This window comes from Hylaeus anthracinus, unplaced genomic scaffold (assembly GCF_026225885.1).
Source record: "Hylaeus anthracinus isolate JK02 unplaced genomic scaffold, UHH_iyHylAnth1.0_haploid 0, whole genome shotgun sequence".
Classification (NCBI taxonomy): Eukaryota; Metazoa; Arthropoda; class Insecta; order Hymenoptera; family Colletidae; genus Hylaeus; species Hylaeus anthracinus.
In genome coordinates, this window is record NW_026533254.1 from 26,124,717 (window position 1) to 26,141,135 (window position 16,419).

The 16,419-nt window shown below is 42.6% G+C and overlaps 1 protein-coding gene across 1 annotated transcript in view; it reads left to right on the top strand.

The window, feature by feature from the left end:
* Positions 1 to 13,633, top strand: part of LOC128892864 (G1/S-specific cyclin-D2) — a 60,341-nt gene extending 46,708 nt beyond the window's left edge. The window contains exons 4-5 of the mRNA XM_054153479.1: positions 7,160 to 7,305; positions 8,908 to 13,633. Of these exons, the coding sequence (XP_054009454.1) occupies positions 7,160 to 7,305; positions 8,908 to 9,126 (365 nt within the window). The 3' untranslated portion in view covers positions 9,127 to 13,633. The remainder of the gene's footprint in view (positions 1 to 7,159; positions 7,306 to 8,907) is intronic.
* Positions 13,634 to 16,419: the final 2,786 nt, after the last annotated feature.

The following is a 16,419-nucleotide window of genomic DNA, read 5'->3' on the forward strand; positions in this document are numbered from 1 at the left end:
CAGTCTTTTATTTTACTACAAAAATAAATGTACTGAAAATATACACTGTACAATGTACATACAATGAATAGTTTCAATATTTTTATTGTTGGAATATTTACCATAATCCAGTCTTTTATTTTACTACAAAAATAAATGTACTGAAAATACGTACTGTACAATGTATATACAATGAATATTTGCAGAATTAGAAAAGAGCAGAATAGGAAAACAGAAAGTTTCGGATATGTCCTGCCGTTACAAGTGCCAACCCTTTCTATAGTATCCTAGAGCCTCAACAGATGCACGAAAACTGCAGTGTATACTTCTAGAAATTCTTTCTATTTCTTGTAACGTTTGTCAGTTACTATTTACCAGCTCGTACAGAAAATATTTTATTCTTTCGTTACACCCCATTTCAAATATTCATCTTCCACCGTGTTACTCCCATTTCGTTTATTTTCGAGGCTAGAATTATAAATACAACCGAATGTGAACGAGTAGAAAAATAATGACTCCTCGCTCGCCTGTCGCATGCGCGTATATTTGTCATAAACTGTCCAAAAGGTAATTATAATTCGTTCCACTTTCCTCGTTTATGAAATGATTGTGACTGGTTTACAAGTTTCGCGGCGCCTTACGGGCGCAGCCCTCGTAATACTCGAGTCGACGCGATAAGAATAATTAACAAGAGAAGCAATTTCGCGTCCAACAGACAGTGGAATATTGCACACGCTCTTTACTAGAAACGCATCACCGATGAAACTTTAACCGCGCAAAATTATTTTCTAGTATCTAGCATCCTGCACCCTCGGCCCCCTCTTCAGTTACGCTACTGTTTAAGCGCGTCCTATTTTCAATTACAGGATCCAAGTTCGCCAGACGCTGGTATATCTTAAAAGAACGATGGCACTCCCGCTTCTTCTTTTAAACGTAATTACACGTTTCTAAATTCATTTTAACGCACCAAGAGCGGCGTGTATCCTGGAAATGCTCGGAAGGAACGTTCGTTAAGGAAGATAACGATCGCTCGAATCATATAGTACTTATAATTCTATACTCGGCCTGTTAATACAGCGCGCATCCTCTCCCCTCGTCTAATTAATATCATCGTAACGTTGCAATTAACGCGTCATAATTAACTGCGAAATTATTCTAACCGAGATATTTAATAGAAAAAATTAGTTTACTTTTCCGAGCTGGATTCGTTCCAGTTTCGTCAATGGAAGGCCCCGATCGCGATTCGTAACCAGCCTGGGAACCATAGTGATTCACTGTCCGGACGATTGTTTCGCGTAGGTGACATTTAGGCGTTTATTGGGGCTATAAACGCGTAGTAAACGCGTTGCGCGATTTAGAATGCAATTCTTATGCGCGGGCCTTCATTGTCAGCCTCGTTAGAACCGTGTCGCGGTGTCGTAAACAATCGGGAACGTGCATCGTTAACTCGCACGTTAATGAATATGCCTGTGGATCGTACCGGTGCCCAGTGTTTCTCAATCGTTTCATTTTTTTTCCACACCTACCGTTCGTAGCCCTACAAAACACGGTCTGGCCCAATAAAAAACAGCGGAGGAAGCGTGAGCCGCACGGGCCGCATTGAGAATCCTCGGTGCAATGGAAACCCAACGGAAACCATCGCGTAACTGCTCTCGAATCGATTCCTCCGCGCTTCTTTCTTTTCGCTTAATGGGTCATGCGCGCATACAATTATAGATAGAACTCGAAACGAGAATGGAGCAACGAAAATGCCAAGTTACGATGCCCGACTATTTTGTTACCTTTACGTATGCGTCGAGTGAGCATTCGTATATGATACTTCTTAGAAACTCGATTGCTCGGTTTTATTCCTGACTTGTTTACGTATCACTGCGGTGTTATTCGATACCTAATGCGGCCCTTGCCAGCGGTATATGTATTCGTGTACCTACGTAGATGTGTGCAGATTCTTGTCTTAGCGAGGATGAGGGGGTGTAAATAAAGACAGAATTAAATTAAGTAAAAGTATTTGATTAAAATAAAGGAATAAAAAGAGGTTTTCGAAGATGTTCTTCGATTGACACTTTCAGTTCGAGTGGCGCTCGTCTCACTAGCCTAAACATTAGGGGATCGTAGGGGCGAGAAACACGATTCTGAAGTCGAATTGTAGGTAGGCAAGTTTTGCGAAAATAAGACACCAAACCTAAGGAAGAAGAGGGTTTTTTTAAATAAACCACGATATAAAATTTTTTTATCGAGAAACCGACTCCAGAATCGTGTTTCTCGCCCCCAAAAACGTTGAAAACCATATTTTGGGCGAGATCTTAAAATAAAAATTTTTCGTCGAAATTTGGAAAGGGAAACCCCCTTGAAGTTTTCAGCTTTTGCAACTATTTATTTTTTTACTTCAGAACCTCAAATGGGAATTGGATGAAATTTTTACCGAATGTCCATCTTCATAATAGGTATCCATAAAAAAATTGGTGACCCGCTAGAAGAATCGTAAGGGCCTCAAAGAAATTCGTAAGTGTTTTTGAGATTTGTGACCTTTGACACGAATTTTGAGGGTGATAAAGTCATCTGAGCGTTTTTTAGCATTGAGTAACTTTAATTGGGCTTTGAAAGAGCTTTCCAACGCCGTATCGATGGAGTAAATCGGTTAAGAATTGAGGAAGTTATGGACGTTTAAAGTTGACAAGGCAATCTTGGGTTACGATTTTGGTCAATCCCAGGGGTCATCAGAGCGCGAGTACGTCGATGGACACCCCGCAGTGGCGTAGGCGGCCGCGCTCTGATTGGTCGAGGGTTTTCTGTCGATATCTTCTTAACGAAGCCTCGGACAACATTTTCGCTAAGGAAAAAGTTGTTTCAAATCACCCCACGAACCACCCCTTTCAATCACATCCGACATTTTTGGGAAACCCTGTATATGTTTCCTTACTATCCATCTCAATACATCACAATAATAGCGACGAGGTTTCCGCGAATGCCCTGAGGGGCTGTAGCAGTGTTTGTAGCTACAGTACGGGCTTCGCAACCCCGAGGTACCCGAGCTAGAAGAGACCAGCGTGCCCCAATAGATGAAAAGCAAGAAACACTACAAACGGTATTAAAACACTACATGAATCATGCAAAACGATGATAAGAAGAATGAAAGTAACTTTGTATAATAAGTTACGCACTTGATAAAAATAAACGAATGAATGAATGGTCTCCGCGAACCTACGGAGTGAGTTACCAATCGACCGTGTCGAAGCACGTAGTCACTGTATTTACTAAATACATAACGTTTCCTTATTGCCCGTCTCAGTATTTCGCATTCTCTTTGCGCGATTAACGAGACCCTTATTCGGCGCTCGGCCCCCGCGGTATTTCCAGCGTACAATTATCGAAATCACCGGGTCGACCGTTCCCTTCCGAAAACAGAGATCGGTCGGCGCGATCTCTCGATCGCTCGCGATCGTCTCTCCTTGGAAAGCCGCGCGACTCGAAAGAAACAAGGGGAGACCGAAAGAAGAGGGAGAAGAAGAAGAAGAAGGGACGGGACGAGATCGAGACACGTTTAAATCCCTTCTGGCCGCTGCCAGTCGGTTGTTATTACAACCGTCAATGGCAAAAAGCAAGGACCATCGTCCTTCGTCGTCTGGTTGGCTCTCTGGTTCCGGCTGGCGAAGAGGGGCGGAGGGGAGGACTAGAACGACGCTGATTGTTTCTCACGAGCCAAACTAGGCAGTCGACTGGGACGTTCGAGTCGTTTGACCCTCTTTTTCAGCGACGAAAAGAGAAGCAAACGGCGCCACGAAATTCCGACCGCTTCCTTGAATCCCGGAAGGTCTCCGAACCTCTTCGTGTCCCCCCATCCACCTCCTCCTCCTCCCTCCCTCCCTCCCTCCCTCCCCGCCGCCTGCACCTTCAGTTTTCTCGTCCTTATCCGACAGAGATTTGTTCAAAGTAAACGATTAGATTAGGAACGGAGGAAACGTGGATCCCTCGGTGTTTCGTAACGCAAGACGGAATTTCGTTCTCGAAGCGGGGTCGTACGTTTCAATTTTTCTCGCGATACTTGCGTTTAATTCCGCGCGCGCGCGCGCGCTAACGCGCGAGTGACTATAAATGACAGAAGAGAAAAAGAGGACCGCGCAAGCGGCGGACGGAAGAAGAAAAGGCGGGCGGAGAAAGAGAAACTAAAAAGAGCCCGAAGAAAAGCGGAATGCGAAAAGGGGAAGCCTGAAAAAGAGCCGTCAAGAGAGAACGAACAAAACGAACTCAAAGGAGACTTGAGAAAAGATGAAAAGAGGTCGTCGACAAGATAAGAAAATGAATGGGAAATAAAACGAGAAAATATATGAAAGAGCACAAGATAAATGAAATGCGAGTAGTGGGAGTTCAAGAAAGGTACGACAAAAGAAAGATATCGCGTTGATGGATAAGTTTAGTCCCTGATTTTTAGTCCCTCCCCGACTTCTCTTGAAGCGATTTTATATTTTATTAGAATAGAATTTCGATTCGTACTCCATTAGCGACTTCAGTGATAATCTTCGCTCTGAAATGTGGCATTCGCCAGATTTGCTCGCTTAATTAAGTTTATTTAGTTTATTTTATTTAGTTTATTTCTTGATGGGGGTATTCATATTCATAAATATGAATCATAAATATGAATATGAATACATTTATAAATAGCGCGTTGTTCACATTTTTAGTTATAATTAACTCTTCATTGAATAACGTTAATCACTTACTTACATTGTTTACTATCCCACAAAGAATCGTTTTCACTCCAACCAAATGGGTAATTACAAAAATTATGTAATTTATGCAAATAAAACAATCCTTGTTATTATTATTATTATTATTATAAAAAACATTATAGTTGCGTTAATAAACACGTATACGTTATTAACGCGTTATTCAAATTGTTATTCATAAATTTATTCATATTCATATTTATGAATATGAATACTCCCATCTCTGAACAATTGTGACTGTTTACATTGGATCCTTTTTAAAAACGGCTATTTATTTATTTTTAAATTTTGGAACACGTTCTGTGTTACCTGCAGACAGACCTGCCTTACCGACAAGGTCTACGGCGATCGATCAATGGGGGTGGTCCCCGGACAACCGGAATGTCGTTCTCAAATAATAACTCCCCGTCCACGGGCCAGAGGGACGCACCTGCGCGAGGCAAAACGAACCTTCTCGCGGCTCTGCAAATTTAAGAGCGGCTTCGCGGAATTCCATTCTTAATAGCTTTATTACAGCAACCGGCGCGGGCGCGCTCGATTCAATTTCAGCCCGTCCACGAGACATTTCGGTCGTCCACGGGAACCTGTTCCCGTCTTTATCGTGAATGAATAGTACCTGCCCCACGAAAAATTCGAAGAAAACGCACGCGGGAAATACACACTCGGTCACATAAATACTCGTGCGTGTTTCGAAGTCTTGAGTGTAGAAGTTTCTCTAAATTAGATAATAGGTTCGATGTTTTCAAATAAATGCGTCATTTTAAATATGTATATATAAAGTTGAGCACTTTTGGCGTAGTTGACTGGTTAATGCGACGCCATATTGGATTTTACCGATGCTCTGTTGGTCAATTAGGTAGGGAATGTCATTCCACCGATCCAGGAAATTGGACTCCAAATCTACTCAGACAGTACCTTCGTAACATGTTTTATCATTTTGTATTGCTCGTCTACGAACTGAGGGTGGACACTGGAGCAGTGCGTAGCGTAGCCGAGCACTACGCTGAGAACCTGGGTTCGAATCCCAGGCATCCATCTTGGTTTTTCATGGTTGGGTTAGGGCCGGCTAACAAATGTAAAATATCGAAAAGCTATGGGATAAGATGTGTAATGGAAAAAAATAAAAAGACAGGAAAAAAATACTTTGGCAAGATGAGTACCAGAAAAGTGCAAAAACATATAGGGGAAAAGTTGCGTCAAACTTCGCACTATAAACACACCAAACCAAGCATCTGCGAACGCCATCTACGAACATCCGTTTACAACAAACGATAGGAAAGAATGACATTCCCTACCTAAATTGACCAACAGAGCATCGGTAACGTCAATATGGCGTCGAATGAACCAGTCAAACACGCCAAAAATGCTCAACTTTACATACGCATGACTTTTGGATTCCTAACATTAAAACTTCCATTTTTATTGACCTAGGCATCAAAAGTTACTAAACGGTAATTAAAAAAGTTAATAATTTCTAGCGCCCCGAAGCAAAGTTCAGCCCTTCCGATTATTCTGCATCCGTTCATTCTGTACGTATTTGTAAAACCATGGCTCGAATCAGCTCGTTAACAAAGGCGTTAGAAAGTCCCGTTTCGCAGATTTCGGCGGTTAGGGGAATACGTCGGATAGGACCTTCGAGACAGTCGAGAAAGGTTAATTGTTCGCCTCTCCGGTTTCACGGAGATTCGTTCCTTGCGCGCTATTCCTGGCTAGGTGACAAAAGCTTTCACGCTCGAACCGTCGGTAATAAAGAGGGCCAGGGGGGAGGGGAGGGATAGAGGAGCGCGGTTGGTGAGTCGGTAACCTTTGGACTTTTGTCCGCTCTACCACTTTCGAGGCCTACAGTTTCGAACGTCGTAAATCTCGTTTCGGGACCGGGGATCTACCTGAGCTACCTTTATTAGCGAATTTTTCTGTTTCGAGGTCAACGTCTTCCGCAAGTTTTCCCTCGTTTGCCCAGGTAGATTTTTACGAGGGCGGGACGCGTGTCACACGTGTGCAGACTTTTTAACGAAACGATCGAGTCCCCTTAAATGCGCAAGCTCGGGAACTCGTGCGTTTATCGTAGAGTTCGTATACTTTCTTACGTTTCGGCGCGCTTCGAACGTAGAGGACAGCGAATAAGGTAGTCGGTGAGGCAATACACTGGACGAGAGTTTTACAACAAAAAAGTTAACAACAACAAAGTTTTATCGTTGCATCAGCATTGTCTCACCGAGATATCCGATCCCACATCATGTTACACTACTCGGCGATCGAACTCCTCGACCCCTCAAGGGGCATATACCCCCACTCCAGTGGTGGGATGGTTGCTGTGCATTTATCGTAGAGAAACTTGTGCATTTATCGCAGAGAAACTTGTGCATTTATCGTAGAGAAACTTGTGCATTTAAGGAGACTTATTTCAAACACGGTCCAACGTACATACTAACTCAACGACGAATTTCTTTTTGCAGAGTACAAATTCTCGATGTACACGCCGAGCATGATCGCGGCGGCGAGCGTCGCGGCGGCCCTCCACGGTCTCGATTGGACTGGGAAAAGCGGTTACGGGCTGGCTGGCCTCCTCGACGAGCTTACCCGCATCACAGCTATCGAACAGGTTTGTCCTGCTGTTGATGCTATTACGAGTCGCTCGAGAAAACGTCAGGTAGCAATGTCTAGGGAATAAATTTGATCGCGACAGTGACGCGACAGTGACGCGACAGTCCTACCATTTCGAATGGGAACGGGTGATGCGAAGTGGACGTCGGACTGGCAGAGACGAGAGTTTTATAAATAGTATAATCTATATATTCTAAATATTCTAAAAATTCTAAAAAGTATATTCTACTGTCAGAAAAGAATCAAAAACCGACGGGACTAAACGCGATGATCGAAGCTTTTGCAATATTCTATATCGCCTTTGGTTTCGTAAATTGAAATAAATAATGCCAATGCAAACACGAGTTGACCGGTCAACAATCTGTTAAAAGAACGCACTCGTTTGCATATCGATGAGTTTACATGTGACGAAAACTGAGCCTAAGTCGCGACCGAGTCGAGATCATGAATGAAGAGGCAGGTGGCCAGATAGAGACCCCGAGGACGGTCTTCCTACTCCTAAACACATGTGGCTGGTGAAAATGTTGCGCTTACAGGCCGTGGACCCCATGCCGAGCCATTCACGCGTGCACTTTATTTGCGCTTGGTGCGTTATGAATGTATAGTCTGCGCGTGTTCGAATCGCGCGTTGCTCTTTGCCCTCTTTCCCGCTCTCGGCGTGCTCGCTCGACCCTTTTTTTCCCGTAAACATGTGCCTGACACCTGCTGCACTCCTCCCGTCAGGGCTTTTTGCACGACATCTTGGCTGGACTCTCCTTCCACGAGTCTTTCTCGAAAAATCCTCTTCGACGATTCATCCCCTTCATGAAATCATTCCCCGTGGATTTGTTCGTGGAAACCTGGACATTTTCGATCGTTATTATATTAGGTTAGGATGTAGATGTATTAGGTTAGGTTAGGATGTCTCGTTCGAGAAGGGTGCGCAGGAGTCGAAGCAGAACTCCGAGTTGACTTCAGCGACAATCGCGGAAAAAATAGGAAGCTCGCAGAGAGAACGATAAGGTAGATCCTTGTCTCTGTAATGGTGCTGCGACAGAGAGGGCGGTACTACAACAATTGCAGGAGAGACAAAGACAGGACGATGTCAAACATTTGTAATTTTCCAATCTGTTATTATTAATCTTCTATAATGCATCTTCATGCATTTATTAGAAATTTGACATGCGCAAGAACCTACAAAATGCAAACAATATGTATAAAAATATAAAAAAGATTGAAAGGAAAATTCACGTTATATTTGCAGAATATAATAAATTCCTGTTTAGGTGAAACTTTTGTAGGCACGTTTGTGAAGCTTTTATTTTGCATAAACATCCGCAGTCTAGTTATTATCATGCAATTTCACTTTGCAATTTCACGCTGCGGAATTTTATATAAGGAACGGTTTAAAAAATAACTTAATAACTTATTGGAAAATTACAAATGGTTGACATCGTTCTGTCTTTGTCTCTCCTCCGATTGTTGTATCTCCCTCTCTGTCACAGCATCATTGTCTTGTCCCGAAGCTTCCTACTTTTTCCGCAACTGTCGCTGAACTAGGATAATCGAAACTCGCATAATGTTTCATTACGTATTCTAATCTCGCGTCTGTTAATTTCAGGACTACCTGCAAGGTTGTCTGGAGCAGATAGAGGAGATGGTGTCGCAGGCTCACGTAGCCACCGACGGGACTGGCGGGAGCGGGCACCAGGTGATCGGGACGTCCGTGTCGAGTGCCCCGCAGAGGCCGCTGGGGGACGACATGATCACCAGCCAGGAGAAGATTCTGGAGCACGAGAAGGCGGGCACGCCGACCGACGTGAGGGACGTCCATTTTTGAGAGACGCCGCTGAGGGAAACTCTGGCCAGGGTGACTCTCTGCTGATCCTAGAGGCCGAGGAAGAAACGTTAGCCGACAGCGACGACGACGCTGAAGGACCTACGGCCAGGAAGAGAACCAGGAAGAACGAAGAGGAGAAGCTCGAGCCCGAAGAGACACGTCCTGAAAACGATTCCTGAAAAACAGTCCTCGACTCCGTTATTTAACGTCTGCGTCGATTATTTTAGTTAGACGCGAAAGATTCATTTGTAAAAGATTATTGGCGCCAGGAGTAAATGTCAGATCACGATTCAATCAAGACCAGGCGAGACCTGCACAATTTTATTATTCTCATAACGCTCTTTTCTCGTTTCTTTAAATCAGGAACAAAACTGGCGCCAGTCATTTTTGAAGGTCCGCGCAAGGGATGTCACGTTTGTTCGTTTCGTTTTCGCTCGAGTATTCGCCGTCGAAAAGCGCACGGGGCCATTAGGTTCTTAGCTGGTTAGATTAGTTTTATTCGAAAAACAGAGGAGCATCCTGAACGGATCATGATTCCGCCAGTTCAGAATCTTTCGATCGCTAGTCGACGAAAGACGGGCGTCGCGAAGGGCGAGTTCGCCAACTGGATCTCGTTGTTATTTAGTTGTACGCGTTTTTACTTGGGAAATCGTGTCCCCGACGTGGCGTCGGGATTAGTTTTTTTTTTTTTTGTTCTCGTCGGAGTCTGCGTCCGTCTCGAATCGTGATCTAGAGTTTCCAGAGACTTCTTTTTCCGCGGTGCGACGGGACCATCGGAGACGCTGACCCTGTGGAAAGAGATCACGCCTTGTAATGAAAAGAGTGAAAGCGGATGCGGAATATCTCCCCCTGGGGGATCGAATTTATTTTCGAGTAACTGTTGTTTGAAAAATCGAGCAGAACGTCTCCGAGAAATTATAGCGAATCGGAGAAGCAATTACCATGTGTTGCAACGTTGCAGCATGTGATTTTTTAAGTAGCCAAAAACTTTCACGTTAATATCGGCTCTCGAGCGACTCGCTTTCCAATGATTTTTAATGGGAAAAGGGCTCAGAAACGTCTCCGAGTCCGCGGTCGCTGAAAATATTATCGAGCATATCGTCGAACGAGAGGAAGAAGAAAATAAAGAGAGCAGAAACCAGGAAGGTATCGAGAGGAGGGCGTGATGTTGGGGGAAGGCAATGTAATACGCTTTACGCATCTATTTCGTAATAGAATTATACACTTAATTTTTAGCCGGACGACTAACGAAACTACCACGCCAACCTGTATCGAGTTATCGTAGGGCCGAGAACGGCAGTGCGGATTATCCTCCTTCGCGGGACTGTAAAACACGGAGGAGGAATAAACGTGAACGGGGAGAAATGCACATAGTCATGTCGAGTCACTTAGTGTTTTGTACATAGGTATACATATGATGAAAATGATTATATATGAATATATATACATATATACACGAGGTATGTGTGCGTGTATGCGAGATAGAGAGAGACAGCGTAGAGATGAAAAACCGCGGATAAGTTTGTATGTTAATTCGCGCGCGCAAGAGAGAGAGAGAGAGAGAGAGAGAGAGAGAGAGAGAGAGAGAGAGAAAGAGGCGTTAACCGATGGACAGTAGTTCCCTTCTTTTTGTATTTACGCTACGCTAATTGTTTATCCAAATGAGTTGTCCCGGGCGTGCGACGCGACCCGTCGCTTATTCCAGTCGGTTCCTAAGATCGGTCGCGTCGGCTCGTTCGTAAACGCGGTGTTCGTGTGCGCGAGTATGTATGCATGTGCGATTTGTGTGAGAAACGGGGAACAGGGGGTTTCCGTGGAAGACTGGTTTCAGAAACGGGAAAAGTCTATCTTTGTTTCGCTCGCAAATAGTAGATTTCGCGAGTTCGAACTCGTCGATCGAACGACCCGAAGAAGCTGCGGAGCAGCAAAAACGCGTCAGTTTTCGAAACCAGCCCCCCCTGCGTCGCTCTCGTTGTCCCCGTACCGCGGCTGTACATATGTAGGTAAGCTATACGAGGCGTACGATTAAGAGTTAACGCGTAGTAGTCTGTGTAAGATAAAGCGACAGAATTGAGAAGCGAGATGTGGGGAGCTTATCTGTGGAACCCGATGATTCCACACTTTCGGTGCTGCGTTCGTTGGTGCGTCTTTGTTTGGAGCTCTCGTCAAGCTTCCAGGATTCGTCAGGTTCTATCGCTTAGATGTTGACCGTCGCGAGGAAGGATGTAACTTTAGTTCCTAACTTCTCCAAAATGCACCAGATTCAGTCACCAAGAACGGCTCGCTAGCTCGACGAGCGTTTCTTGCACAAGTTCAAATCCCAAAGGAACTAAGTATTTTAAGTGGTACTCTTTGTTTCAGGGCCCCGTTGTCGCGCGAACGGGGCCTGACACGAAAATTCTAATACTCCGAATGAAATTTACGTTCAGTTTCACAAAATCCTCTCCAAACGCTACTTCAGTGCATCGGATTTGCAAAAGTTGAGCAGCACCGAAGGAGTCGAACCGCGACCACTGTTGTTCCGATCGATACGCAACCGTCGCCTAATTCTAGCCTAAAGTTAGGGTCGTGGATACGCAACGTATGTACGCTGTTGGTCCTGTAAACGCTGTACGCGTATAGTTGTATAGATAAATAATCCTAGGGTATGTCGAGGCAACCAAAAAAAAAAAAAAAAAAAGAGAAGCAATCGGTTAAAATGTTTCGAAGTTGAAGTACGACAGTGGCCGAGGTTCGACTGACGTCAAACGTCCGAGAAAGATCGATGAACGATCATCCAAAAAAAAGAAAACAGAAAAAATATTTACTTGTTAGTACTTAAACAAACAAAAAAGAAAAAAAAAAGAGCCGTCGATAGAGTAACGAGAAAGAGGAGACGGACTTTTTTTTTTTTTATCGGGGAACGCGCGTTCCATCTCTCCTTTCGCGTTGGACGGCGAAAAAGATCGTCGACGAGGAACGCGCGTTTCGTCCGCGCTCGTGTAATCCGCATTCCGACTAACAAAACGGGGGATAGCCCAGTGCCACAAAGCGAACTAGTTTAGTCAACATACTCTTCAGTAACCAAATCTTAGTACAACGTTAGAAGATCGAGTAATATAAAGGAAAAAAAAAACTGTATCATCCCGGCTTGGTACGCACGGTTCACCTTTTTTCTTACTTGTACTAATAGCGCGTGCGTATTGTAAAACGCGTTGCGCACGCAAACACTATTTTACATGTATATTATGTACCTTGGAAAATTATCGGGGGGATTGTCGAGAGACGGGGGCGAGGGGACGCATCGTCAGAACGTCGACTCGAGCCGGGAGATGACGGTTCTTCGATGAAGGGTCTCCGATTCTTCTCGAGTCAAACGAAATTCTAATCGTTCGTGTCGTGATTTTTGATTTATTTATTTTATATCGATGATCGGAATTATCCACGCCACTTTTTTTCGGATGATTCTACGAATATTCAGTTTATATTCATTTCTTTTCGAGATTCTCTCTTTACTGTACTTGCTCGTTGGATTTTATTTATACGAACCATTCGAGATTTACGTTCCTGTACTTTCCTTTAAGTTATTTATACCACCATTTCGTTTACGTTAATTATTGGAGGCTCCGCGTTCTCTTGTATCCCTTTTTCGATTTATGAAAATAATTTCACTCGAGAAGAATGTTTTCTTTTCAAATTGCTGTGAAAAAGAGCAAAGAGAAAAATGTATGGAGACCCATGCTCCTCGCGAACCTGTTCCTAAATCACGTCTCGTTCCAATCGAACAGCCCTCGTATTTCCGCCCCTGTTTTAGCTTTGTAAGAACGCGAATGAGCTTGCGTCACCTTTTTCTTCTTTTTACCGGCCGAACAAATGCTACAATCAACTACACAGCGAATTTTCAGTTGTCACAGTCCGACCTCTCAATTGTTTTTCCTTGTTCGATGCGAGGACAAGGTTCTTGAACGCTTTCGGTATCGCGCGTCACCATCTAACACTCTGCCATGCGTTACCATTTAAGTGAAAGTAAGAGTTTGTACTCTACGAATGCGCCGAAAGAGTTGAAGCCCGTCTCCTCCGCGACACGGACATATCTCCACTGCCAGACACGTCGAACAAATGTGTAGTGTACTCGCATCGATCCTATATGTTAATAACTTTGTATATTTGTCGTATAAGTTGTTTTACCGATTCTCGAAGCAACGCAATAGAAATACCACTGATATACCTCAGGCACCGCATATACACCGCTCGGAACAGTATGTATAGTTTTTAATCTGTCGCCCGTGAAGGAGCAAATATAACGGGAGAGAAAAGTGAACAGAAAAAAAGGAAGAAGAAAAAAAAAATGAAGCAACCACACTTATGCGTTACTTTTTAAACCTAGCACGTAAAATAACTTTTTAATCGGTAGGCGCGCAAAGTTGTACCGGTGGTGGAGAAACGGTACGACGACTTTGTACATATCCTGTGCGTGGTGCGACGCACAGTCGATTGAAAAATAAAGTATTGGTATTTTATACAGTCACTCGATGTGTTCTCCTTAATAGTCCAGCAATGAGATTAATACAAAAATTAATTAAAAAGTATTTAAATATTCTACACTGATTGTAAATGCTATGAAACATTGTGTTAAGTATCATTGTTATAAATTTTTAATCGTAAATAAGGTTTGGATATTTTCCTATAAGGAGAACATGATACGCGAAGAGGTGGCACGAGAAGTACTTGATACGTATTAAATTCTAGACCGATTTGTAATGATATGCGAAGAGGTGGCATGTTTGCGCCTACGAGCAAGCAACCGGACCGACATGCCTGTATGTGTAAGTATATATATTGTCTAATTCAAGGGGCACATTTTCTGTACGTATCGGAATTCTGGCTGATTTTGCGTTTTTGTATCAGGAGCACATGATGTACGAAGAGGTGTGGCACGTTTGCGCCTACGAGCAGGCAACCGAATCGACAAACCGGCTGGCATAGGTTGCCGCATGAAAGGAGTACCTCTGCGCCTACGAGATGACAATCTAATCAACAAGTAGACTACTATCGGTTGCTGTATACTGATGGCATCCGTGCATAAAAATAAAAGTAATGTGTGCAAATACATAGACATAAGTGAAAAGATGTACAACTAGTTATACGTAAGCAGTAGTGAAATAACTTGTAATTATATGGTTACTTTAATAAACAATCAAACAAACAAACGTATCAGATTTTATTCGTACCATCTCTCAACATATCATGTTCTCCTGATACCAAAATGTAAAACTCGGGGCACAATTTCGATACGTACTGTGTATTCCTCGTGCCACCACTTCGCATATCATGTACTCCTGATACCCAAATGTAAAATCGGCCAGAATTCCGAAATGTACCGAAAATTAGCCCCTTGAATTAGGCAACCTATACTGACAGGCAAACGTGCCACCTCTTCGCATATCATGTGCTCCTGATACCAGGAGTAAAAATCCGACATTTCCAATCACAATTTTGAGAGGAGCGATTTGCAACATTGTTGAAGTTTGGAGAGAAGCGATTTGCAACATTGTTGAAGTTGGGAGAGAATCGATTTGCAACATTGTTGGGTTTGCAACATTGTGAAAGTTTCGGGAGAATCAATTTGCAACATTGTTGGGTTTGCAACATTGTGAAAGTCTCGGGGGAATCGATTTGCAACATTGTGAAAAGTTTCGGGAGAATCGATTTCCAACATTGTCGGGTTTGCAACATTGTGAAAGTTTTGAGAGGAGGGATTTGCAACATTGTTGAATCAGCCTGAATTCCCATACTTACCGAAAAATTGGCCGATTTTGGATTTTGGTATCAGGAGCACATATGATATTCGAAGAGGTGGCACGTTTGCGCCGAAAAGCAGGCAACCTACACTTACAGGTATGTCGGGCCGGTTGCCTAATTCAAGGGGCACATTTTCGGTACGTATTGAAATTCTGGCCGATTTTGGATTTTGGTATCAGGAGAACATGATATGCAGGGAGGTGGTACGAATAAAATCTGACACGTTTGTTTGTTTGATTGTTTGTTTATTAAAGTAACCATATAATTACAAGTTATTTCACTACTGTTTACGTATAACTAGTTGTACATCTTTTCACTTATGTCTATGTATTTGCACACATTTCTTTTATTTTTATCCACGGATGCTATCAGTATACGGCAACCGATAGTAGTCTACTTGTTGATTCGATTGTCATCTCGTAGGCGCAGAGGTACTCCTTTTATGCGGCAACCTATACCAGCCAGTTTGTCGATTCGGTTGCCATCTTGTAGGCGCTGTGATACCCCTTTCATGTGGCAACCTTTTCTAGCCGTGTTTCGGTTCGGTTGCCATTTCGCAGGTACAGGAGTGCCTACGATATTTGACAATATCGTTAAAAAACTTCAGAATAAAACATGAATGAAACTCTTTTATTTGATAATACTTTATTCTACTGTACAGTATTATAATAGCTTGTTTTATGATTCTTATACGTATATACAATTATATTATACGATGGTCGTCTTGTAAAAGATTCTGTACGTTACATCAAGCTTTATAATTCCTCACTTATGTACAATATTTGATAGAATAATGATTCTCCTCGACGAGGAATGATCCAGCATCGATTGCGATTAGATGGACATAATTTTTTTTCAATCTTCAATTAACGCTTAGGTACAAACTATGTTGAATTGAGTATTGTGAACTGGTACACGTCGAGGTCATGTAGAAGAACTAATCACTTTATAAAAATGTTACATATTTTCTTTATAATTATTTTTAGTTAAAAGAAGCATTATATATTTCAATTTTTTATAAACATTACAAATAGTCCAAAGGTATCATTACTTGATATTTAAAACACATGCCTGATTAGAAACATTGGCTCAAGAAAGTTTAAAGTTGGCTTCAACATGACAGCACGAGGTATGCATAAAGTATAAAAGAAAAAGTATAATAAATTACTCTTCAGTCTAAAACGCATCACAATGCACACTTTGCAATCACCTAAAATAACATTTTCCGCGCTGAACAAATTATAAAAAGAACTGTTTCGCAACTCCCTAGAAAATCTAGGAAAGAAGAACCTGACCAGTTCATTATGCGAGTATTTCATTGATAACATTATGCAGCAAAACGATTATTAGGTTGATGGAAAAATAATTTCGTTATTTGTATTGTTCAAGCCATTTGACAACAAATATTCTGTATTCTGGACTGAGTTATGATATTTCAATATTAACAGCTAAGAAAACGAAATTACTTTTAAACCAACTTAATACTTAACGATGGTTGTGAAATGCTAAATA